The 27,810-nt window shown below is 35.3% G+C and overlaps 1 protein-coding gene across 1 annotated transcript in view; it reads right to left on the bottom strand.

The window, feature by feature from the left end:
• The window catches only part of TMPRSS15 (transmembrane serine protease 15), a 115,404-nt gene that overhangs the window by 43,692 nt on the left and 43,902 nt on the right, over positions 1-27,810 (bottom strand). Inside the window, exons 11-16 of the mRNA XM_029938684.1 lie at positions 22,819-22,924; positions 22,386-22,542; positions 19,753-19,888; positions 6,724-6,813; positions 5,000-5,125; positions 2,935-3,075 (exon numbers count right to left, since the gene is read on the bottom strand). Coding sequence (XP_029794544.1) covers positions 2,935-3,075; positions 5,000-5,125; positions 6,724-6,813; positions 19,753-19,888; positions 22,386-22,542; positions 22,819-22,924 — 756 coding nt within the window. The remainder of the gene's footprint in view (positions 1-2,934; positions 3,076-4,999; positions 5,126-6,723; positions 6,814-19,752; positions 19,889-22,385; positions 22,543-22,818; positions 22,925-27,810) is intronic.

Genomic DNA, 27,810 nt, shown 5'->3' with positions numbered 1-27,810 from the left:
CTGAAGCAGGCTCCAGGCTCTGAGCTATCACTACAGAGCTTGATGCAGGGCTTGAGTCCACAAACTGTGAGATCATTACCTGAGCCAAGGTCAGATGCTTAACTGGTTGTCAGAGCCACCCAGGCACCCCTGTTTTGGCATTCTTGATCATGCTTTTGTGCAGCAGCTTTTGTGGAAATGTGAATATTTTGGTGGCACAGTGTTTGAATTGGTATGCAATCAACCAAAAAATTGTGTCTTTTACACCATTAACAAAGATTTCTAATCAAATCAGAAGAAATAATTTGGTTGTGGTAGAGTTTCAACAAAAATTCCTCTGCCCCAAGTGGTCACGGTTTTTCAAATATCTTAAGGGGCAACTGATCTGTAGTATCATTTTGGGGGGGGGCAGTGTTCAGCAAGATATTAGGAGCTAAAATTAAATATTGATATTTTATAAAATTATAAATCATAACTTTAGGTATAAAAATAATGTTGAGACTATTTTGTGTCTTCTACTATTAGCTAAGTTCTTTATTATATTGTTTCTTTTCTATTAACAGTAAGAACCAGTTAAGTTTTATCAATAATCCACATTCAAAGTCTTTTTTATCTTGGAAGGACTAAATATTATATACCAAAATTTCCTCATCCATGTCCATTATTCATCTATATTTTAAAAGTATCATCAAAAAATCAAAATTTTAACCTAAGTTAAATCAAATATTGAATTAAATTAAAATTAAAATTTTAGGTTCATTTACAAAGAGAAAAAAACTGGAATCAAATACTGGTAGACAAATATAGTTATCATAGTAAAATCAATAACAACAAAATTATCAAAGAACTGAATCAGTAGCTTAATTCAAAATGAAAGTCTCTTCTTATAATTTGGCTATTGTTGCTAATGCTGCTATAAACATTGGGTACAAATGTCCTTTGATTGATGTGGATAAAGAGGAAGTGGTATATATGTATACAATGGAATATTACTCAGCCATAAAAAAGAATGAAATCTTGCCTTTGTAGTGATGAGGATGGAGCTAGAGATTATTGTGCTAAGTGAAATAAGTTGGTCAGAGAATGACAAATACTATATGATTTCACTCATATATGGAATTTAAGAAACAAAACAAATGAACAAAGGGTGGAAAAAAGAGAGAGGGAGGCAAACCAAAAAACAGACTCTTAACTATAGAAAACAAACCAAGGATTGCTGGAGGAGAGGTGATGGGGGGATGGGCTAAATAGGTGCTAGGGAGTAAGGAGGGCACTTGTGATGAGCACCAGCTACTGTATGTAAGTGATGAATCACTAAATTCTACCTCTGAAACTAATATTACACTGCATTTTAAATAAATAAATCATTGGAATTTAAATAAAAATCTGAAGTTAAACAAACAAAAAATAAGACAAACTGCTAGTCTCAAAATCGTCTTGATTAATATTTTTCAGTGATATGATTCTTTACTGTTAGTTCCTTATTATGTATATGTATGTCATATAAATACATATGTCATAGAAATATATATTTATAAATGTATACTTACATAAATATATAATATCTATTGCTATTTTCATGTCACTGTATTTTCTTTTCTACTCCTTTGAAAAATAATTAAAAGTATGATTTTAAAATAGTCTTAATTTATAAAGTAAAAATAATTTTAATCATGTCATTTTCCCCATTTTCTCCTTTTTCATAGACTGTATTTTAAGAAAAAATTTAATTTTCAGTAGATCTCAAAGTCCTTATCCCATCCTTTTATACTATGTAATATTTGTCATAGGTCTTAATATTGTGTTTGCTTATTTCAGTAATTGAGTATTTTGAGTGATACATGTCACTGTTGCTTACGAGTCACAAGTAGCTGTTTCTAAAACCAGTCACAAAATCCAGAAGGGCATAGTTGATTGGGCCACCACTTACTCCTACCTAAGTAGGTTGGCTAATAATTGAAGTGGCTTATTTTCATGGCTGGAGGGTAGACAAGGTACAGATCAACTTTGCAGTAGAGCTGAAAGCATACAACTTTCAGAGATACAGGCAAAGGTTTAGGCCAGTTGTGAGTGGAGGAACAGATATTTGCACAGCTGGATCTGAGATTAGATAACAAGCCAGATGAGGATCAGTGCTTTGACCCCTACCTCTTTTCTAGACATTCTGGTCAAAGACAAACTGACCATAATCTCCTGTGGAAAGGAAAGACAGATAAAGGAAATGACATGTGTTCGGTCTTCCTGACATATTATCCCCCTGGAGAGAACCACAGAGTCGTGGGGCGGGGGTATAAGAAAAAATTACACTCCAAAGGGAGCAGCAAGTGATCACAAATTCGCTGCAGGTTGTCTAATCTATCTGTGCATATAGAGATACAGATACATGATAAGCAGGCAGGCAATTTTGTTTTATCCTCCTGATCATGTTGTAGTATAATAAAAAATATAGGGTTAGAAGACTGTGCATACCAGTAACAGCAGCATCAAATTCCTTCATCCATCATGGTAGCAGCTTTACACTGGTTTGTCTTTAAGAAGTTAGTGGTGTTAATTTTTTAACTGGCTGTTGTTGGAATCCGAACAGTTCACTTGCCTGACTACCCGCTGTTCCCTGAAAATGCTTTTGGCAAATAAGACAGATAATCCTCTTTCCTCATAGTCCCAAGTGCCCTGCTTCTAACATTTAAAATGGCCCTTTTCAGTGAGCAAAATTCATGACTCTACACCCCAGAGAAATACAAGTAGCTCTGCTGAAAATACGGATTCCTGATTTGAACCCACTTAAGCAGCTGTTACACAGATGTAAAGGAAGGAAGAAAATCTCTGAGAAAATGAAGATAGATGAATGTATTTGAATGCAAACAATGAAGTCGTATTTAGGCTTCCAAATACTACTTGGTTGTATCATTTTGCTCCGAAAGTTACAATGCAACGTGTCATCCCTAGTGCACATACCTGGAAACCCCAGGTTGTAGCCGGTAGTGAAGTTGGCTTTAAATCCCCCTTTTGCCAACACATCGTCCGAGATGAAAAGCACAGTCATTCGGTTGGTGGTTGAGAACACATCCTTTACTGGGCCGGCCCCTGTGTACACAGCTCCAAAGGAAGACGAGATAATTAGTGAGGCGAGTCTTTGAATCTAGAAGAAAACATCTGTTTTTGTCAGTTCCATCTTCCAGATGTACGCTGCATGCAGTGTGGCTTGCTCGGGAAGTGACCGCATGTAAATAACTGCTTTCCTTTAGATTTTGAACACTGCCTCTAGGAAAGCCAACTTTTCTCTTGATCTTTTCCAATATTGCTGTGGCTCTATAATTTAAAGATGAATTATTTATAATATTATTTGGCTTAGTACCACTACTATTCAAAGCTCAAGTTATCCTAGAAGAAATGATTATTTGTCTGTTTTTTAAAGACCTTTATAAAACAATGGAGATTATAGCTTTCCTTACTAAGGTTTTGTCCAAATTTATTTGATTTTCTTTTGTGTGTGTGAGTTGAATCATTAAATTAAGCTGAAGGATTGGATTACTTTGAGGCAGGTTATATAAACCCAAGTTATGGTTTTCAAAATATTTCCTACTAACCCTTGGGCTGTGGGGGTTTCACAAATAATGAAATACTCTCTACTACACAGTAAAGACTTAGGCTAATTAAAAAATATGTTCATATTATTAGATACTTTATGTATTAGAATCCCCTAAAGTGATTCTGTTTCAAAAGAACTTCTTGCCTACAATTTTGAAAATTATGATTCTGAGATCCTCTGGAATTCTTATTTATTTTTCAATGATTGATGTAAATATTAAGCAGTGAAATGATAAAAATTAATTTTCTTAGCTCCTAAGAATACTGAAATTTTCATTAGAAGGACAATATAACCTAAACATGGGGAAATAACTCAAAATGTGTCCATAACTATGTATATAAAAGTCAAATTTGAAGTTCCTCAGTTCTTATTAGCACTCGCCTCCCAGCCCTACTGAGATTCTTATTGTTGATATGTTCTTTGCGTGGCTTTCAAAATCTTCTAGAAGCCTGCATATTAGAACTTTGTGGGATTTTGCTGAAGAACCCTGTGTAAGCAGCAATGCATTAGTATTGCATGTTTGCTGTATAGAAAATTCCCACTGGTCTTCCTCCATTGGTTGCAGTGTTCATGTGATTGCATCTTGATTGCATAGCTACTCGGCCAGACTTTGTAGGAAATAATGAGTCTGAAGCACAGTTAAATAAAAGACTTTTACTTGTGAAGTGTTTTGTTTCACGCATTCCAGTTGACCCTCTAGGCATTTTCATAATTTAATATATCACTTATCAAGAGATACTTTCTCAAAATAGTGGTAGTAGTTAAATAAGATAATAGCTATCACACTTGAATGATAGATTTTTATTATATTACCATGAATTTTATGACCTACATACAAGAATTTCCTCTAGAATAGTATACCCATGTTTATTTTAAGAAATTAGTAATCAATAGAAGTTAGGCCAAAATCAACTTTGATCAATATTTGAATCATTTTCAGATACTTCTATAGAAGCAGCTGGTACTAGAGACACAGAGTAATAACAAAAAGTAAATTAAAAAATCATAAAACATTTTTTCATAAAAACACATTTTTTCCTTTAATTTGAAGTGAAACAAAACTGGATTTAATATCTACTTTTAGAAATATGATGTAGACATAATGCATATTAAACTGAGTAATGCATGTCTTTTAGCTCTTAGTCTCCAAGGTGTAATACTCTAGTGAATTAATAATATAGCTGGTAGAAACTACTCATGAAAAACTATTAATTCCGGTTTGCCAAGAATGCTCAGGAAGAATATTATTCTGTCATTATTGCAAACACTCTCGTTTTGGAAGCTCCACATAAAATTTGACATGTTACTCTGCTGTTGTAATGTCATTTTGCTTGTTGTAAAAGAATGATTATATTTATTGGGAAATGTTTTCTCCATCAATCCAACATCTTGAGCTATATAACCTTCACAATATTTAAATTGCAGACTTACCTAAGAGCAAAGAATCATCTCCTGCACCATCTCTGATTTCCACCACATCGACAATATTTTCTAAGTCAAATTCTTGAAAATGAAGTTGTATATTCTTTCCCTTTTGTGCATTTAATATCCAAACACCTTAAAAGTAAAACATGACGACACAGTTTAGAACAGAAATAAAAAGATTTCCCTCAAAACCTTCACTCTCTTGCGGCACCTGGGTGGCTCAGGTGGTTAAGCATCTGACTTCGCTCAGGTCATGATCTCATGGTTCGTGAGTTCAAGCCCTGTGTCGGGCTCTGTGCTGATAGCTCAGAGCCTGGCGCCTGCTTCAGATTTTGTGTCTCCCTCTCTCTACCCCTCTCCAGCTCACGCTCTGTCTCTCTCAAAAATAAATAAACATTTAAAAAATTAATAAAAGTTTCACACTCTTGAGAATTTCAAATGTCTCTGAACTTTTGTATATTAGAATATCATGTTTCCCCACAGCATCCTGCCATTTCCATTATTGTTACACTGCCTTGGGCACTTTGTAAAGCCTGATAGTTTATCTACATCTTTATCTAGACTGTGTCATGCTTGTTTCTTCTTTTCTCATTTCAGTGCCTAACAAATAAAGTGCCCAATACTATTTATTTAAACATCAAATTTAATAAATTTATTCAGATTGGTCTTTTAATATTCCACTGATTTTTCAGAAATTTCAAACCATTACTTTGTACAAATGATATATTCAAAAGATGTCCTCAATGTGGAGTAGAGATGATAATCTCTGGGTTCCCCATACAAGTTAAATTAGATTCATGGTTGTTTATATTTTGGATCAGATAAGCCCTTGGAATAGTGACTTTATTCTCTTATGAAATTGATACTTACTTATCTCCGGGTCATTTGAAGGAAGAAAAGCTGACATTTTCTAACAACACATTTTTCACTGTCATTAGAGCATTTCTTTCGCTGGCAGATTTTCCCATTTAGATTGGTGTAGCTATCTCAGGTGCGGTCATGGGCAGAACACGTCTGTTTCCCAGGCCTACTGAAGTCGAATATTTGTAGGAGGGGCTGGGGACTTGGCATCCTTAACATAATTTCTACGTAGCTTGAAATAGCTAGTCTACTTAGAAATATTGACCTAGATATATAGGCTCTGTTCAGTTTTAGCAAACTATTCTTCTCTTTAGACTTAAGATTTTTTAGCGAATCATCATTATTTCATCTTTTATACTGAGAAACTAACTACATTACTCTAGCTGCCTGTTTTATTGACACTGGTCTATATTTACAGAAGCTGTGGATGTCACAGTTGGCCCTTTACTTTCTATACTTTCCACCTACTTTATTCTATAAAATTGCAAACTTGTTAGATATAATATAGACAGTGTATCTATAATCAAGAAGGGTGATTAAGAGAGCAGTACCTGGAGTAAGGTACTTCCCCTTACTGATTTAATTCAATTTTTAAATTTAAGAATTATAATAATAACACCTGCTTCAAAGAATTATTGTAAGAATTGACTGAAACTCTATATTAAGCTCTAGTACAGTGCCTAACATGAAATAAGTGCTAAATAAGTTAGTAATCATTATTGTTATTATCATTATATTATGCAATCTTATAGATGTGGTAGTTGTGGTCAGAGTTGGTAAATTCATAATCCACTTTGTTGTGTCAAGGTGGTAATCTAATCTTGATATATACATTTGTTTTACATGGCCTGAGAAAAGAAGTGACTCACAAAAAGCCTTGTTAGGGTAGCTGTTTGGGAAGTTCATAGAAGTGAATGTTGTATTTGGCTCCCACAGTTCAAAAGGTCCTCCACAGTCCGCTGAAAAGGAAACAACCAAAAATCATTAGTAATACAATGCTTATTTCAGAGAGATAATATTATATCCTTGCAAATTTTCAATTACATTTCTTGGAATACTGATTTTTACAGACAAAATGCATTGTTTGTAGAAAATAAAACCTTGCAACTTAAGTAATGAAAAACTACAGGTAAACCGGTCTTTTTACTGAAGAACTTTTCAAAACATTAAATACTCTCATGTTATTTATGAATCTCCAAGATGGCAGAGTAGAATGCAGCATTTCCCAACATTATTTAAGTAAGGAATAATTTTGCTGAATATCTGCTATAAATAGACTTCATGAAATAAGGTATCAGATACTCCCTGCTACAGAAAAAAAAAGAATCTTTATAATAGAACAGATATTATATATGCCATTCTGAGAAGGCTGGTAAACAACTCATTTGACCATTTCTTATGTTGTTTTCTTTCTTTTTGTTTTTCTACTTTTTTTTCTTTTTCTTTTTTTTCCCAGTGGAGAGGAAGCTTCACTGTTCTGTATAATGAAATGTTTTACTGTCAGGAAAGGGAGACAAACTGAAGCTTCACTTGCTATATAATTGGCCTAGACTAATCTATTACCTAACATTGTCCAAGAGTCAAGTTGAGGAAACAGTTATTAGAAAAAACAAAGCACAGATATACTAGTTAAAACTAAGATAATTTAAGTAAGCATATTAACTTTATGGAATTCTTAACCTGTAAATTTATCTTCCTGCTTAATAGAAGAAAATTCTAAAGTAATATAAAAATTTACCAACTAGCTTAAGTATCCTAACTCTACCTTATTTTTATTAGCATGTTACATTTAAAATCAAAAGAATTAAAAATATGTAACCAAGAATCCTTTATCCAGTGAACCTGTCATTCAAAATAGAAGGAGAGATAAAGGTTTTCCCAAATAAACAAAAATTGAGAGAATTCATCACCACCAAACCAGCCCTATAAGAAATCCTAAGAGAGACTCTATGAGGGAAATTTAGCAAGGAATATATGGTACCAGAGACATCACTACAAACATGAACTCTACAGAGAACACAATGAATCTAAACCCAAATTTTTCAATAATAACACTGAATGTAAATGGACTGAATGCTCCAGTCAAATGACACAGGGTAGCAGAATGGATAAAAAATCAAAATCCATCTATTTGCTGTCTACAGGAGACTCATCTTAGACCTGAAGACACCTTCAGATTGAAAGTAAGGGATGGAGAAATATCTACCATGAGACTGGAAGTCAAAAGAAAGCCAGAGTAGCCATACTTATATCGAACAAACTGGACTTTAAAGTAAAGGCAATAACAAAAGATGAAGAAGGACATTATCTAATAATTACAGGGTCTCTCCAATAGGAAGAGCTAACAATTATAAACATCTATGAGCCAAAGTCAGGAGCACTCAGGTACATAAAACAACTAATCAAAAACAGAAACAATCTTATGGATATGTGCCTATCGCAGGGGATTTTAATACTCCACTTACAGCAATGGATAGATCAACCAGACAGAAAGTCACTAAAGAAACAATGGACCTGAACAGCACATTGGAATGTATGGAATTAATAAATATATTTAGAACTCTGTGTCCTGAAGCTAGTGAATTCACTTTCTTCTCAAGTGCGCATGGCACATTCTCCAAGATAGATCACATACTGGGTCATAAAACAGCCCTCCATAAATACAAACAAATTGAGATTATACCATGCACACTTTCAGATTACAATGCTATGAAACTTGAAATCAGTCACAGGAAAAAGTCTGGAAAACCTCCAAAAATGTGGAGGTTAAAAACCACCCTACTAAAGAACGATTGGGCCAATCAGGCAATTAGTGAAGAAATTAAAAAATATATGGAAACAAATGAAAATAAAAATACAACAATCTAAACTCTCTGGGATGCAGCAAAGGCAGTCCTAAGAGTTAAAGTATATTGCAATCCAGGCCTATTTCAACAAACTAGAAAAAGTGCAAATTCAAAATCTAACAGTGCACCTAAGGAAACTAGAAGGGGAGCAACAAGCGCACCCTAAATCTAGCAGAAGAAGACAAATAATAAAGATCAGGGCAGAAATAAACAATATAGAATCCAAAAAAACAACCGAACAGATCAATGAAAGCAAGAGTTGGTTTTTGAAAAAATAAACAAAATTGATAAATCTCTAGCCAGTCTCCTCAGAAAGAAAATAGAAAACACCCAAATAGACAAAATCATGAATGAAAATGGATTTATTACAACGGATCCCTCAGAAATACAAGCAATCATCAGAGATTACTATGAAAAATTATATGCCAACAAACTGGACAATCTAGAAGAAATGGACAAATTCCTAAACACACATGCACTACCAAAATTCAAACGGGAACAGATAGAAAATCTGAATAGACCCATTAACCAGTGAAGAAATTGAATCATTTATCAAAAATGTCCCAAAGAATAAGAGCCCAGAACTGGATGGCTTCCCAGGGGAATTCTATCAGACCTTTAAAGCAGTGTTAACACCCATCCTCCTCAAGCTATTCCAAAAAAATAGAAATATAAAGAAAATTCTGAACTCGTTCTATGAAGCCAACATCACTTTGATTCCCAAACCAGACAGAGACCAAACAAAAAAAGAGAACTACAGGCCAATGCCCTTAATGAATACAGATGCAAAAATACTCAACAAGATACTAGCAAATTGAATTCAACAGCATATAAAAAGAATTATCCATCATGATCAAGTGGGATTCATTCCTGGGTTACAGGCCTGGTTCAATATTTGCAAATCCATCAATGTGATACATCGTGTTAACAAAAGAAAAGATAAAAACCATATGATCCTGTCGATAGATACAGAAAAAGCATTTGACAAAGTAAAGCATCCCTTCTTAATAAAAAGGAGAAAGTCGAGATAGAAGGAACTTACTTAAACATTATAAAAGCAATTTATGAAAAGCCCACAGCTAATATTGTCTTCAATGGAGAAAAACTGAGAGCTTTCCCCCTAAGATCAGGAACACGACAGGGGTGTCTTACCACTGTTATTTAACATAGTGCTGGAAGTCCTAGCATCAGCAATCAGACAACAAAAGGAAATAAAAGGCATCAGAATCAGCAAATCGGCAAAAACTTTCATTTTTCGCAGATGCCATGATACTCTACATGGAAAACCCGACTGACTCCACCAGAAGCCTTCTAGGACTGATCCATGAATTCAGCAAAGTCACAGATTACAAAATCAATGTACAGAAATAGGTTGCATTTTTATACACCAATAATGAAGCAATAGAAAGAGAAATCAAGAAACTGATCCCATTCACAATTGCACGAAAAATCTTAGAATACCAGAGGAATAAACCTAACCAAAGATGTAAAAGACCTATATGACGAAAACTATAGAAAGCTTATGAAAGAAATTGAAGAAGACACAAAGAAATGGAAAAATATTCCATGCTCATGGATTGGAAGAATAAACATTGTTAAAATGTCATTTTTACCCAAAGCAATCTACACATTCAATGCAATTCCAATAAAAATTGCACCAGCATTCTTCTCAAAGCTAGAACAAATTATCCTAAAATCATATGGAACCAAAAAAAAAAAAAAAAAAAAACAAACAACCCTGAATAGCGGAAGTAATATTGAAGAAGAAAACCAAAAAGGGGGCATCACCATCCCAAACTTTAGCCTCTACTACAAAGCGGTCATCATCAAGACAGTATGGTCTTGGCACAAAAACAGACACATAGATCAAGGGAATAGAATAGAGAACCCAGAACTGAAGACACAAATGTATAGCCAATTAATCTTTGACAAAGCAGAAAAGAGTATCTACTGGAAAAAAGTCAGCCTCTTTAACAGATGGTGCTGGGAGAACTGGACAGCAACATGCAGAAGAATGAAACTAGACCACTTTATTACACCATACACAAAAATAAACTCAAAATGGATGAAGGACCTGAATATGAGACAGGAAACCATCAAAACCCTAAGGAAGAAAGCAGGAAACAGCCTCCTTGAACTCAACCGCAGCAATTTCCTACTAGACACATCCCCAAAGGGAAGGGAATCAAGAATAAAAATGAACTATTGGGACCTCATCAAGATAAAAAGCTTCTGCACTGCAAAGGAAGCAACCAAAAAAATTAATAGTTGCAAATGGCATATTGGATAAAGGGCTAGTATCCAAAATCTACAAACCCCAAAACTCCATACCCAAAAAACGAATAATCCAGTGAAGAAATGGGCAGAAGACATGAATAAACACTTCTCCAAAGAGGACATCAGATGGCGAATAGGCTCATGAAACGATGCTTGGCATCACTCATCATCAGGGAAATACAAATCAAAACCACACTGAGAGACCACCTCACACTGGTCAGAGTGGCTAAAATGAACAAATCAGAGACTATAGATGCTGGCGAGGGTGTGGAGAGACGGGCACCCTCCTACACTGTTGGTGGGAATGTAAACTGGTACAGCCGTTCTGGAAAACCGCGTGGAGGTTCCTCAAAAATCTGTCAGTAGAACTCCCCTATGACCCAACAACAGCACTGCTGGGCATCTAACCAAGGGATACAGAAGCGCTGATGCATAGGCGCACACATACCCCAATGTTTATAGCAGCACTTTCAACAATAGCCAAATTATGGAAAGAGCCTAAATGTCCAGCAACTGATGAATGGACCAAGAAGATGTGGTATATATATATAACGGAATACTACATGGCAGTGAGAAAGAATGAAATCTAGCCATTTGTAGGAAAGTGGATGGACCACAAGAGTGTCATGCTAAGTGAAATAAGTCAGGCAGAGAAGGACAGATACCATATGTTTTCACTCATAGGTCTAACGAGAAGCCTAGCAAGGGACCATGGGAAAGGGAAGGGGGGAAGTTAGGGAGAGGGAAGGAGGCAAATCATGAGAGATTCTTAAATACTGAAAACAATCTGAGGGCTGAAGAGGGGGGAGGAATGAAGAAGGGAGGTGATGGTCATTGAGGAAGGCACTTGTGGGGAGGAGCACTGGGTGCTATATGGAAACAACTTGGCAATTAACTATTAAAAAATAAAATCAAAGAATTAAAGTAACATGATTCTAAGGACATAGGAAACTGAGATAAGTATATATTTTTCCTATTATTAAAGGCAGAAGACACTGAAATTATTTACTCCCAATAAGGTAGAAATTAGATTATAGGGGGCATAATTAAACGTCTCTATATCTTCAGCTGTGCCTTCAGTCATACACTCTTCTTTGGCCCCTCTTTTACTATGTTTCTTTAAAAATTTATTTTATTTATTTTTGAGAGGGCAAGCGAGTGCACATGGGGGAGAGGTAGAGGGAGAGGCAGAAAGAGCATCACAAGCAGATTCTCAGTTGTCATCATGGAGCCCTATGCAGGGCTCAGTCTCATGAAGTATGAGATTATGACCTGAACTGAAATTTAGAGTTCAGACACTTAACCGACTGAGCCACTTAGGCTCTCTGGTCACTCTTTTACATGTTATCTACCTCACTTATGTAGATCTTTACAATTCATGTGCTTCTTCCACGTTAGGATTGGGTTTCATGATGTATATGATTGGATAGAGGTGGGTGGTTGCTGTGGCTCAACAGTAATGCTGCCCTCCCATCCTGTTCCGTAAGGTGGTAGAGTCTAGTCTACCTTACACGCTCTTCTGGGCAGGCTGGTCTAGAGCCAGATGAGTTTAACAAGAATAATAAAACCTTTTATAAAACGTTATCATTTGCACATTGTTTCCATGCACTTTGTTTCATCTGGGAGGGAACATGATATATTAAAGGAAGATGGGCATGAACAGACACTTCTCCAAGGAGGACATCCAGATGGCCTACAGGCACATGAAACGATGCTCAACATCACTCATCATCAGGGAAATACAAATCAAAACCACACTGAGAGACCACCTCACGCCAGTCAGAGTGGCTAAAATGAACAAATCAAGAGACTATGGATGCTGGAGAGGGTGTGGAGAGACGGGCACCCTCCTACACTGTTGGTGGAAATGTAAACTGGTGCAGCCGCTCTGGAAAACAGTGTGGAGGTTCCTCAAAAAACTATCCATAGAACTCCCTTATGACCCAGCAATAGCACTGCTAGGGATTTACCCAAGAGATACAGTAATGCTGATGCATAGGGGCACATGTACCCCGATGTTCATAGTAGCAATGTCAACAATAGCCAAAACATGGAAAAAGCCTAAATGTCCATCACCTGATGAGTGGATCAAGAAGATGTGGTATATATACACAATGGAGTATTACATGGCAGTGAGAAAGAATGAAATATGGCCATTTGTAGAAAAGTGGATGGACCTTGAGAGTGTCATGCTAAGTGAAATAAGTCAGGCAGACAAGGACAGAAACCATATGTTTGCACTCATATGTCTAACAGGAAAACAGGAGAAACCTAATGGAGGACCAGGGGGAGGGGAAGAGGGAAAGAGAGTTGGGGAGAGAGAGGGATGCAAAACTCTAGAGACTATTGAATGCTGAAAATGAACTGAGAGTTGAAGGGGAAGGGGGAGGGGGTAAAGAGGTGGTGGTGATGGTGGAGGGCACTTGTGGGGAAGAGCACTGGCTGTTGTATAGAAACCAATTTGACAATAAACTATTTAAAAAAAAAAGGAAGATGGGTTGGAGCTGGTGATTTAAATTTTCGCCCTGAGTTATCTACTTGTATTTTTGAGAGTTGGTTTTCTCATACATAAAATAGATATGTATTAGAGATTTTCAGGGTTGTTATAAAAATCAGACATAATTATAAAAAGTACCTACATGTTACCTGGCATATTCAGTACTGATTTCCAATACATACTTGTGGGTTAGGTAATTAATTTTATTATTTCAATTTTAAATGGAAATATGAGCATTGGAAATATTCAGTTACTTGTTAATGCTGTACACATCTATTTAGTGTCAAAGTCAAGACTTCAGTTCATTTCAAGTTCATCACTCAATATATCTTCTTATTAATGTGATTAAACTCTGCATTATTTCCACTGTCTCGTCTAAGCTACAGACAGGGTTTAGACTGTGTCTCAATAAGTGTCATTTGATGGTATGTGACATAATATTTGTTGGGTATAGACAAAGAGAAGGAGGGTAGAAAGGAACATGGATGAAAGTACTGACAAGTAAGGTCAAGGATGGATCGAGCTAGAAGGAAAAAAGCACTGTACATAGGGTGCTGAAGAAAATATTTAAACCAAAGCTAGAATGATAATGGGGAAGAAGGGCAGGTTCTCCACTGAAAAGGGGGAAGGAAAGGCAAGAAAATTGTGTGTTCCCATCTGAGGCTAATCCTCTCTTTGATTTTGTGATTAATTGTCCAGCAAAGATTTCTGAAGAAAGATCTACGACAACCCCACTTACACACAACTCATTTAATTTTAATAATTCTTAGTGCCATGAAAGACTCCCTTCAACCTCTGTGAAACTAATGAGAAAGGCAGAAGTATAATTGCAGGGGCAAAACTAACATTGCAGATTGGGAAAAACCCGTCTTCCTTGTTCACAGATTTAGATGTGACCAGAGGATTTGTTTTTGTTTGGTTTTTGCTGATTTTAAACCATCCTTCTTCTCTTCTCTTCTCTTCAAGGAATAGGAAAATCTCAACATTGTAGTCTCCTAATGGAGTAAACAGCTGACATTTTGGAGAATGTATTGAATTTTCACTGAATTCAATAACTGAACACAACAGTACATTATATTAGATGTAGATGAGTAGGTAGGACTTTCATAAATACACACATAGAACTAAAATGTTGTCAGGCATAATTGTGAAGCCTGTCAAGGCAGACAGTTCTCTTAGCATTTCTCCATTACATAGAAGTCTTAGAAAATTCATCTTCTGACATACTTAAAAATGCCTTTTTTGAAATGTATCTCACGTTTAATTTCATGCCTAATAACTTATCAGTAAGATACATTGGACCCTGGGCCTGATATGATGTATCAGTGACTCTGTATATATATGATGGTAAGGAATTGGAAAAAGCACTTTCAGACATCCTGAATATGAAGACACAATGTATTTTAATGGTGGTGTTGCTCTAGTAAAGATGTAGCTTCTTCATAGAGGGACTGAAGACTCATAAAACATACTTCTGGGTATTACAGTTAAACTGTGTCATTAGATAAACTCTCTCTACCCAGAGACTGAGAGTTAAATAGTCTGTCTGGTACAGGGAACTCTATTCATTTACAGTTGTTAAATTTCTTTCTTTTTCTTTTTCTTGAAGCTGTTCTCTTAAAGATTTGTATTCTGATTAATTCCTTACTATGTCAGCAGGGATTTTCACTCCATACAGTATGTAAGTAGCATGCAGTACTTTGCAAAGTGGTTGTCAAGGAGAGATATTTTCCTTGAGGCGTGTCCTTTTTAATCCATGCTGAAGCCTCTGACATTCATGAGATATGTGTCAGTGTGGGGTGAAAAAGGAAAGAGCTCAGCTCTCACTTACAAGAAGGTTAAAATTAAAGGTACTTGTGGCAAAACAATAGATGTACCTTGAGAAACAGTATCTCTCATTGATGTTTGAATAATGTTAAGGTCAGCAATTATTTTTCATCATCACAGAAATAGACAACTCTTACACTCTTACATATAATGTTTAAAAATTTTAGGTTGTAATATAAAATGGAGCTCCCCATGAAAATTTTATGTTTAGTTTCTCAAAATTTATATTCCATTCATAGGTCTTCATGGCCTATGAATGCATGTGAGGGCAGTTAATATGGAATTTACCAGAGATTTAAATATCAAGTCATAGTAATGATATAAAAGGCAAGCAGCTCTGCTAGAATATGATTCTCATATGATTATTAGACAAGCAGATAGGTACCAATTCATTTCTATATGAAGAATTAAAGTTAGATTATTTAACTCAAAATATAATGTCCTGTCTATGAAACTTTCTAAATTAACTTTAATTTGGTCTTTGGAAATGGAAAATGGCCTAAATTATGGCCAAATAGAGCAAAATTGTGGAAATAGTGACTATCAAAATACCTGAAATCATGGCTTGTAATTTTTTCTTATATAGTTTTAACAGCTGCAGAAATAAGTTACAGACCTCAAGAATGGATTTCTTTTTGTATATTTTTATTCTGTTTCGTAGGTATCTTGTCATAAATCACCCAAAGTGTGTTGCAAATTGACATGATATTTGTGTAATGGAATGTGGACTTTTTAAAAGTGTTCTTTAAAAAAAACTTTCTTTTTTACATTTTATTTATTTTTGAGAGACAGAGAGAGACAGCATGAGCAGGGGAGGGTCAGAGAGAGAGGGAGATACAGAATCCAAAGCAGGCTCCAGGCTCTGAGCTAGCTGTCAGCACAGAGCCCGATGCGGGGCTCGAACCCACCAGCCGTGAGATCATGACCTTAGTCGAAGCTGGACGCTCAACTGACTAAGCCACCCAGGTGCCCCTAAAAGTGTTCTCAATACAATCCTCATGTTTAAATTATTTGCATTAATGTCAGAGGGCAACACTTGTAGAGCTAATGCAACAGCAAGTGATTAAAGTCACAAAATGGAAGATTCTCTGTTGTTATAAAAACAGAATGTAACATTTACCCAAGTAGGCACAGTGTGGATCCTTATGAACAAAGGAGGAGTTTTGCTAGTCGGTTACTGGTCTGGGATTATTTTCTTATTTAAATGCTCTATAAGAGCTAAAGAAAGGCTATTGGCCAGTCAACCATGGTTTACTTTTATTTCTGCTTAAACAAATCAGTGATCTGGAACCAGAAAAGCTCTGCTCAAATAAGAATTTCACTGAACCAATTGCAAATGGCATTAGAATGAAATTGTTCAGAATGAATTTGATGGTAATTAACATTTTCTGCTGTGCTAAATATTGCCCTGAAGTGAACCATTTGGAAACTGGAACAAATATACTTTGGACAAATTCTAAAGTTTATATTTAAAATCAGATGGGTCATTCTACCGTTATAATATGCCTATTGTTAAAATATGCAAGGATATCATGCTTCCTTGACATTGAAGTATTATTTTTTCTCTTTTTGACTAGAAGAGATGTGAGGACTGAATGGCTTATGTAGTTAAAGTTTTAATATGGGAAATCATATTCAAGTTTTATATGTATGTATGATACTATGTACCAAAGTTATCTTGCATTTTTGATTTCAGATAATGATGAAACTATTATTTTAAAAACATCAAGCGTATGAAACTTACTTTCACTGGAAAATCTTTCTTCTTAAACACTTATTGATCAATAGAGAAACACACTGGCAGAAAGGATTATGAAAATTGTTTTCAAATAAATAGCAAGGCGTTGGCACACCTAGGTGGCTCAGTCAGTTAAATGTTTGACTCTTGATTTTGGCTCAGGTCATGATTTCATGGTTCCTGCAATCAAACTCTGTGTCAGCCCAGAGCCTGCTTAGGATCGCTTCTACCTCTCTCTCTCTGCCCCTTCCCTGTTTTCTCTCTCTCTCAAAATAAATAAATAAACATTAAAAAAGTAGCAGGATGTGTCTAATATTTGATATTCATCGGGCTTATTTATCAAACCAGTAGTGACTTTAATAATTAAACTGCGGTGGGTGTTTTTGTATGAGAATGTTTTATGTAAGAATGTTATATATAAGTTTTATAGACAGATAGTGTGTGGGGCACCAAATATGAAGTGAAACAATTATTTTTAAACAATGCTGGATAGACCAAATTATTGTATTCTTGTGCTTTTTCCTCTATCCCAACCTTTCCTTCATTTCCAAATCTTAGTTCTGGTATCAAAATTTTGTTTAACAAAAATGTTTGTGTCACCAAAAGAAAATAACAATACAAGTAAAAAGAAAGAGAGACTTAGTTCATGTCAACTAATATGTATCGATGATCTATTTGTGTGATGTCAAGAAGTAGTCAGGCAAAGGTAAAGCAAAGATGAGTGAAATCCAGAGTTTGGTGTCACGAAAGTCACTTCTTGACACAATCTTGTGGCCAAATTATTATGTGAGAATGCATGCTACTTTTCTGCTTTTGTTTCAATTTTATGAGTGTTCTACTATCTTACTGCTTCCTTCAAGACTTCTCTAGTTCACACTTTCTTCTACAATGTCTATCACTTAATTTTCTAGTTAATTACTTTTAGAGGCACATAATTATATTTTGCCTTAAGTATTTATTTACATAGATTATATTTATTTTTCCATGTGTTGGTTATTGCTATGTATTACATTTCTTATGCAGTGCTTTGTACATAGTAGATATTTATAAAATTTGAATGAATATTTGAAATATTAAGGAATTTATGTATGCCTATACAAGCATCTAAACCTATTAATACAAAAGATGGTAAGAGTAAACTAGCCTTCTGTGAGAATGTAAGTACACATTCAGTATGGGAGGGTGGGACCAGAGTGACAATGTGATAACTCTTCTCATCTTAATTGCAACTCTCTTGTTATATGCTCTCAAACACCAGTTATTTTTATTTAGAGCTTTTGAGCTGTTCAAGTCTCTCAGCTGAAAGTCTGCTTTCTTTCTTTCTTTTTTTTCCTAAGGTAAAGATTAAAAGCAGAAAAATATGCAGTTTTGGAAGTAAAGTCAAATTTGGATATGTTCTCCAAGTTAACTTGCTGATGTGATTATTGGAAGAGTTTCAAGTGCTCTTGGAAGAAAATGGGAAACGGAAAAAGTGCTGTCTTTGTGGGCTCAGATCCATGGCAGAAGAAAAACATCCATGAGGTCTGACACAAGCAAAGTTGTAGAGCTAGATCGGCTTCCAAGTACCATAATCCAAAGAAAAAAGGTAAGTTTTGTTTTTTTTTTTTTACATCAAAACTGCAATGCAGTGAAGACATTTAGGTAAAGGCTCAATATCTGTTTTATATAATTTATCACTGTTTATATCTTTTAACTGCCAAATCCAATAATCTGAAGGTAGTATGTAGTTATTGTCTCCTTTGACATGCTAGGATTGGATAGTAATGCCCCTTCTTCTTCTGAAATGTCATGTTTCCAATTTGAATTAAAAGCACAGGTAGACACAGGCTCCATTTTGTTCTTTTGTGTTAAAAGAATCCATAAGACAAAGGAAATCCTGGCCACTGCTCAGCTGCAACACATTAGTGGCTCCATGAAGGGAGCACATTGCAGGGCCTTACAAAGGCACCATTTCAGGATAAAAATCTTTCCTGTGATCTTGGTCTGTATAGTCAAAGCCCACGCCCAAAAATTATTATTAAATTATTCTGGAAATAGGCTGGGTGGGTTTCAAGCTTAACCGAACTCCTCTTGAGATCTTAACATCATTCTTCAAGAAGATCATGAGATACCATATGTTTTCACTCCTATGTAGATCTTGAGAAACTTAACAGAAGACCATGCAGGAGGGGAAGGGGGAAAAAAGTTACAGAGAGGGAGAAGGCAAACCATAAGAGACTCTTAAATAATGAGAACAAACTGAGTGTTGATGAGGTGTTGCAGAAAGGAAAGTGAATAATGGGCATTGAGGAGGGCACTTGATGAGATGAGCATTGGGTGTTGTATGGAAACCAATTTGATAATAATTTATACTTAAAAAAAAGAAGACCATGAGAATCCTAAGGCTTCTTCCAAAAGATTCTCAGCCATGCCACATGGTCAATACAGCCTCAGTTTGTATTTTAGTGAAACCAAGATGGAAATCAAAACCTTCATTCTCTTAAAAATGAAAAAATACACTAACATTATTGTAAGTATGATGCATAACAAAGTACCAAGTTGTTTCCTTATGAATGTATGCATAACATATAGTATTTTGTTAGCTTCCATTTTACTTATATTTTGAAGTCTTAGATTTTCAGTGAAAAAATAATATTAGACTAAAATAATTTAAAAAGCCAAAAGAAGATCTACCTGAAAATATTAATGATTTACACATGTTATAGTTACTTACTAGGAAGTTCTGGTGGAGGAGTTGGGACCAAAGTTGGTTCTGGATAAAGACTCGCATTGCAAATCCCGTATGTTAGGCTAATGTCATCCAATGCTATATCACTCAGGAACTGGTTTTTAAAAGCATTAAAAGCAACCTGCAATTTAGAGAAGGGTATGAAATCATTTTATTCTAATCTTCTCTCACTCGGTTCTTATGGCCCAATATTCTTTGGAAAATCAGTATTACCAACTCCAAATACGAGAGGGCAAGTTTCTGTACAATTTAATATTGATAGATCATGCTTTTTAATAATCCTTCTGCTGAGTCCATCTCCCTACTTATGTCTACTAGTGTCTTCCTTCTGAGTTAGGCAATATTGTCACAGTTTCTTTATGTCTCTATCTCTCTCTCATGATTTGTCATACTCTCCTGGCCTCTGTCATACAAACCCTAAAGAGAAGACACCCCACTGAATAATTTAAAAAAATTTTTAATGTTTATTTATTTTTGAGGCAGAGAGAGACAGAGTGTGAACAAGGGAGGGGCAGAGAGAGAGGGAGACACAGAATCTAAAACAGGCTCCAGGCTCTGAGCTGTCAGCATAGAGCCTGATGCAGGGCTTGAACCCATGAACAGTGAGATCATGACCTGAGCTGAAGTCAGATGCTTAACCAACTGAGCCACTGAGTTGCCCCTGAATAATTTAAATGAGAAAAGAGACAAGAGAAAATATGGGCATAATATGGTCATTCAAGGCCAAATAGTACTGATTATAGTTCACTCAGAGAGCTGGTGTGAGATCCTGTGTGAAGGTAATGCCCAGAGGACACAGACTCTGACTGTTGGGTGTTGGATGTTTTAAGTGGTCAGATGAAACATATTAGGTTCTTAAGGACAGTGAGTATTTTAGCTGAACTTTTCTGGATTTTCTTCTGTAGGAAAGACTTATATGCTATATGCTAATCGCTATGCTAGGCACACTGTATACATTATCTCATTTAATTCTTTCAACACTATTGTACAGTCATCCATTCACTCATTTGTTCTTCATTCCACCTACCTTATGCTAGACATAATTCTAAATAAGAATTATTTTCTCCCTTTCATGCATGTGCAAGTTGAATTTCAAAGAGACTAAAGTGACTTATTTAAGTTTCCATAACAAAGTGGCAAAGGCAAGGTGCGACCATTTGTCAACCTTGCTGCTCTCATTCTGACTCATAAGCTAACTTTGAAGAAGTGGGCATAGTTATACTACTTTAGAGAAATGGTTAATGAGTTGAGCCAGATTTTGCCACTGCAATGCAGTTGTCCCCCCCTTATCTGAGGTTTTGTTTTCTGCAATTTCAGATCCTTGTGGTCAGCCAGGGTTGGAAACAGATGAACTTTGGTATTGTTAGAAGGTCAGTAGTTGCATAAAGCCATGTCACAATGGCGATAACATTCAGCTAACTTCATCTCACTGCATAAACATTCTATCATCTCACACCATCACAAGAAGGGGGAATAAAGTAAAATAAGGTATTTTTGTTATGGTGTATTGTTGTAATTGTTCTATTTTCTTATTTATTGTTGTTTTTAAGCTCATACCGAGTCTAATTAATAAATTAAAATTTATTGTAGGTATGTATGTATAGAAACATGCATAGTTTATATAGGGTTCGATAGTATCTATGTATCCAGTCATCCATGGGGTCTTGGAACATGTCCTTTGTGGATAAGGTGGGTACTGAACTTATTTTCCTGCTTCTGCCATTTCTTTGTTCCGTTGATGTTCCATTTTCTTTTATCTTTCTCTGAATTATCAGAAAACAAAGTTGGAGGAAAAAGTTTCACAGAAAAAAAAAGATGCAGGAGAAAGAAAAAATGGAAGGAAAGGAGACCAGAGTGGTTGATTACTGCCTGTCTTACATGAAGTTATGGGAGAGAACTGAAGCCTTGACAATGACAATGTCTGTCCAAGTAGACAACTTCTGACAGTTACACTCTCTTGTCTGAAATGGCCAATTAAAACATTGTTATTTTGTTCCAACTATTGCCTGTATTATCCTGTATTTTAATTGCAAGCACCCTTAGGAAGAGAACACATTAAGCTGTTATCTGAAAAATTAATCCACCGTAATGTGAAATAAATGATTGGAAACTTCCCCAATGATACAGCTCATAGAATTTGTTTCTAAAGGAAATATATAGATTAAGTCAAAGTGAGGCTGGGTGGATGGATACTGATGGATGTGGATGTTCTGATAGGAAAGGATGATTCCCTAGAAAAGTGAAGGACTGATCTAGGTGGTGTTCATGAAAAGCTGAAATCCTAGGTATGTAAGGGACATGGGAAGACAAGGTTGGCTTGTGCTAGAAAATTGTAGAAGAAAACAAATATACCACAAAGTTCCTATGGATTTTATAACTCATTTTAAGTAGAACTTTCATGTAGTAAATTGCTCTTCAGTAAGTGTTTTTAAAGAAATAAAGGGACAAATGAAAATAAAGGCACTCCTAGATTTTTAGAAAGGATTAAGAAAGTAGAAAAAGTGACTTGGCTATATTCAGAAAATAAATAATTTTTCTCATCATATTACCTAAAGTTAGAATTATACCATTTGTAGAGCACAAATACATGATTATAAATCACAAGATATTTTGCCAACCTTAAATTCCAATGTTTCATTTAATGTTACTTGTCCATAATTCCAATTTTCTCCATAATTTCCTTCCTTTTGGAAAATTATCTTCTCCATGTTTTGGTTACTGTTGATATTAATGCTTATGCTTAATTTATAGACATTTTTACCATACATATAATACCTAAGTGGGAAACAAGCAGAAATAGTTGGATTTCTACAATATTAGAATAAGTAAAACTTAGGATTCTTCTAAATCCTTTACTTTCTCCTTGAGTGAGAGAGTTGTTAGAGAAGTGGAGAGAGTCTCCCAGAATTTTGCTACTTTGTCAATTGGATAAATAATGGCAAATGCATTAAAGCATGGGATGCTTAGTAAAATCAGAGCCTGGCACTGTGACAAAGGCAATGTCAGTCATTAAATAATGCAGCATTTATTTCACACGTGTCTGTGACATACCAGAAACTGAGGCAGACTGGTTCCAAAGTGGGATTTAAAGGGAGACTTAAGAGCCCTACTCTTTCTTGTCTTCCTCCTGGTCCAGTTGGGGTAGAAATGTAAAATCCTATAAAAACAACAACAACAAAAGTTTTATTTCATTTAAATTTCAACAATTTCATTATGTGAGATATATCATTTATAATCAGAAAAGAGCAACTTTAAGGTAAAAACGTAGAGTGGAAAGAACAGTAGACATGAACCCAGAGAGCACTCTGCCATGAAAATTGTTACTTAGGAACTCAACTCTCAACACCCCAATTTATAAAACAAAACCCTTGAACTGGAGTAGAGGGTATATCAATCGCTGACTTTTTATGAGTCCACATGATTATTTCATCATATTATTGTATCTAAATGCTGCTTTAATTCCCATTTACTAGATATTTTGATCAATTCACTTATTCAGAGACAATGAGTGCATGAGAGTACTTAGATATGCTGTTGGACTAACTCATTATACATGCAAGTATTTATGCACAAATTGGAAGGCAACGTTGAGTTTCAAAGACCATCAGTTTTTTATTCCATGAACTATACTGCATTTCTCTCTATAAGAAGTTACCTGATTTTATAATAGTTTCATCTTCCATATTTCTTTGAATTATAACTAATTAGATCACAAAAGAGCAGGAACCATGCTAATCTACATAAAAGCTTTCTATAATAGCTCAAGACACTGCATAAAGGGCTTTCTGGTCTGGAATTCATTATTCCAACCAATGATTTGAGTCATTTGAAGTGTGGGAAGAGTTGCTTGAGTGAAGTCATCTTGAACACTTTCTTAGGAAAATTAAATTTTTTTATTCTTAGTTTGCAGCCTATATATTATGACAGAAAGCAGGAATCATGTAACAAAATATGAGATAAAGCAAATGAAATATTGGGTATATCTAATTTTATTAGACTGTAGTTTTTTAATGAAATGCTGATTTGAAATCAAGCATCTTCTTTGTGTTTTCCAACAGCAATTTTTATAGGCAATGCTGTATAATATTAAACTTATTCACTTACAACATGCAATGTAAGGACAAGATACAAAGAAAAGTACTAGTAAAACTGCCAATAGGTATATCAATTTCTGTTTAGATAAGTGAAGCAAGAACATTCAGAAAAAAATTGGGCTTTTATTGAAGTGAAATTTTTTTAATGTTTTCTTTACTTTTTGAGAGAGAGAAAGAGACACTGAGAGCAGGGGAGGGACAGAAACAGAGAAGGAGAGAGAATCCGAAGACAGGCTCCAGGCTCTGAGCTAGCAATAAGCACAGAGCCCGATGCAGGGCTCAAACACACAAACTGTGAGATCATGACCTGAGCCGAAGTTGGATGCTCAACTGACTGAGCCACCCAGGTGCCCCAACAATATATTAAGTATTACATAGAATTGCATGTTTTGGAATGCAAAATAAAATAACATATTAAGTATATAGTAATGAATGGAGAAACAATGTATTAACTACTTCAGTGGTATCAGAATTCAGCTAAGTTCTCTACTTAACAAATTAGAAGATGAAGAAAATTCTTTAGAAAATTATGAATTTTTAAAACAGAGTATTGTTTATATAACAGTTTACTTAGTCTACCTAACCATCCTTAAATTTCATCTACAATGTTTGCCTGTGGGGGTCATTTGACCTTTTTTTAACTTTTGTCAGATTTGCAGGGATCATTGTCTTTAAGGTAGACCATTTCATTTGAACACAATTAGAAAATTATTTTCTTTTCTAAGTTATCATCGGCTTATTGTTTAAAATTTTGCTTTTCAGCCCATTAAGGATAAATTAATTTATATTAACTACAAGTATTTGAAGGCTACTATTTTTGCTTTTCTTCTTCTCAAGATTATCCTTCCTTTTTGCCTTCAATAATTTTAATCTGGCACAATTTGAATTGCTTCACATTTGATAAGCTCTCAATTAGTTGTACATTTATCTGGTTCCACTCAGAATATGGAAACCGGAAGTTCACACAATATTTCTGTTGCAGTATCTTACCAGGTGGATAAATAAGGACATCATAGCTTGGGACTATAATTTAAGTTATAACGTCATTGACACTATTTATTTCTAAGTGTGTCTCATTCATATTTCTCTAAATCTCTATGAGAATTCTTCATCTCCTCCATCCTTGCTTCATAATGCACAATCTAATTGGTCCCTTAATTACCATCTCTTTATTTCCTACTAAACAAACATAAATTTACAATGATGGTTGAAGCTACTATGCTCTGACTCAATGCCATTGTCTAGTCATCGTTCTCATAATTCATCTATTTACATGGAGCACTTCTACAAAATTAGATTATTTTGATTTTTTCAACCCCCTAGAAATGTTATGACATATGGGTCTATTTTTATCCTTGTTTTTCTGTCCCTCCACTTCTCCTTACAATTGTGCCTGTCAAAATCTTACTAATTTTTTGAAGTCATTGAGATCAAATTGCCGTCTCCTTTAGAAAGTGCTTACTGGTCCTCCCAGTCATACGTGGCCATGTCTTTTGAATTGTCGATTGCACAAGTACTTTCTCTGTTGTCACTTAGTCTATTCTTTTTTTTAAGTTTATTTATTTATTTTGAGAGAGACTGAGAGAAAGAAGAGAGAGAGAGAGAGAGAGAGAGAGAGAGAGAGAGAGAGGAAGGAAGGGAAAGGCAGAGAGGGAGGATGGGAGAGAGAATCCCAAGCATACTCTGTACTGTCAGCATAGAGCACCTTATGGGGCTCCAACTCAGGAGCCATAAGATCATGACCTGAGCTGAAAACTAGAGGCCGAGGCGGAACTGACTTAGACTCCCAGGCGCCCCTCACTTAGTCTATTTTACTGTCTGTGTGTTACATTCAGGTTCATACGTGACCTTTAAAACTGCTAGATTTGGGGGTGGGGGGGAGACACTTGATTTATTTTTGAATTTTCAATATGAATTAGCTGAATGTTGCTTAATTTATTCTTGTTACACCAATTTGACTTGTTACATTGACATTGTAAATGTATTAAAGTAACGCACAAAAGGAATAATTAGATTTTTTTCATAACCATATGGGAATTTCTATGGTGAAATGATAATTTCTTTTAAAATCCTACAGATTTCTTGAAATGCCTTTGAGAACTCTTGGAATTAGCCTCACCAAGAAGATTGAATATATTTTATTAATCTAAGCATATAATGAACCTCATTTTGGAGGCTTCCAGTTTTCCTACAACTTCTTTCTATCCCTATTACTGCTTATTTCTTTATGAACCAGACCTAACCTTTCCAAACCCAACACCTCAAGTAAGGAGAAAAAGTGTTGGACATGTGCTAAGGTGATGTAGAGCCAGCAGCGTCTAGACAGTCTGTAGAACTTTGTGGAAACTTGCAGATCCCTCTCAAGAGGAAATGAGGCTGAAAAAAACCATTTTGTAGGTTATGAGTGCCTATGTAAAACTAACTGAACCTAGAAGAGAAATATTAAGCATTGTACATTACAGAATGGTTCAAATTCAAGTCTATCAATATTAAAAAGTATTATCATTCCCTAAAATTCAACATCACAGGAAAGATAAGGGAATAAAGACAAATATTACTTTGTAAACACTAAAGTCATACTTGTTTTAGAAAAAGGCGTCTGTGCTAAATGAAATGCAGATATCTAAAAAGCTAAATATACTTTTGAAAATTGAGCAGTGTAACTGGTTTTCTCCCTAGCCTAACACTAAAAACAGTTCCTCAGCCAATTTTTATTTGCTGAATGCTTTTGCAACATGAAAAGAAAATAGTTATAATACCTAGCATTTATACAGCACTATTTGTGTGTCAGGCATTTTTAAATTTTTTAATTAATTTATTTTTTGTAAACATAGTAACCAATGTAATGTTCAAAACACACCTCTAAACTCATGTCCTATTATAATTAGCCCACTACCCAGATTAGGGAACTGAGGCTAAGAGAGAGAACAGATACCTTGTCTAAACGTCAGCGCCAATTTAAACCTAGCTGACTTCAGAGTCTATTTTAATGATGTTTTATTACTACACTATGCTAGCCCCTAAGCATTAGAAACAATTATGATTTCCCCAAGAAAGGCCAACAAAGAAACACTTTCTTTGAGCTGTCTAGCCCTGTTGTAACCCCTACATTTCTGAAGTTTTCACATGTTACTGACCTCATTTTCCCTGAATGTTCTGAACAAACGAACCACTTCTGAGCACCCCAAGATGCCGCCCTGTATCAGTGCCAGCATTTCCACTGAGTCTCTTAGCTTCTAAGAGGTACAGAGAAACTCTGAACATCCACACTGCACACATTTGGGAGCGGCTGCTCTACCAGGAGAGAGTTCTTTAGAAGGAACCGAAAAGTTAAAGGGCTTAGATGTTCTTCCCTAAAGCAATGTTAATTCAAAGTTTATCTGTTTCATTTAGACTTTTCTATCATTTAAAGTAAAGGCAAAGAACAAAAAAACCCCTGCCTGGATAAGAGGAACAGCAGGAGAGATTTAATTCTCTTCCATTTCAGAGGTAGGATGTTCTGACACATAAAAAAGCAGGTTGGAAGAAAAATGCCCCTGGGGGTGGGGAATGTCTGGTAGATTATGAAATCACTGGTAGGAGAGTTGGAGAGAACCTATTAAATCCTATCATCCATTCTCATTACACCACTGCCTCTGGTGGGCTCTGAACCGCTCCGACTTGTCTCATTTTAAATAACTCCTGCTACACGACTTTCTCCTGAGACTCCATTTCCGACCCAACTATTTAAAATCTCCACCTGACATTCAACCTGCTTCACTGTGGTCATTTTCATCTTATTTCTTTAGTTATTTAATCTGTTGGCAAGCTAAAACCATTTTTCACCTGTAATGTACTTATATTCTTCAAATATCAGTGGAATTATTTTATCTCTTATTATGATGACATAAAAGTAGAAAAATGATCATTTGAACATCAAAGACTTTAACTACATAAAAGGTATCTATCA

Source organism: Suricata suricatta, chromosome 5 (assembly GCF_006229205.1).
Source record: "Suricata suricatta isolate VVHF042 chromosome 5, meerkat_22Aug2017_6uvM2_HiC, whole genome shotgun sequence".
NCBI classification, from domain to species: domain Eukaryota; kingdom Metazoa; phylum Chordata; class Mammalia; order Carnivora; family Herpestidae; genus Suricata; species Suricata suricatta.
Note: the sequence above shows the minus strand (reverse complement) of the source record. Positions and strands in the feature narration are given on the sequence as shown.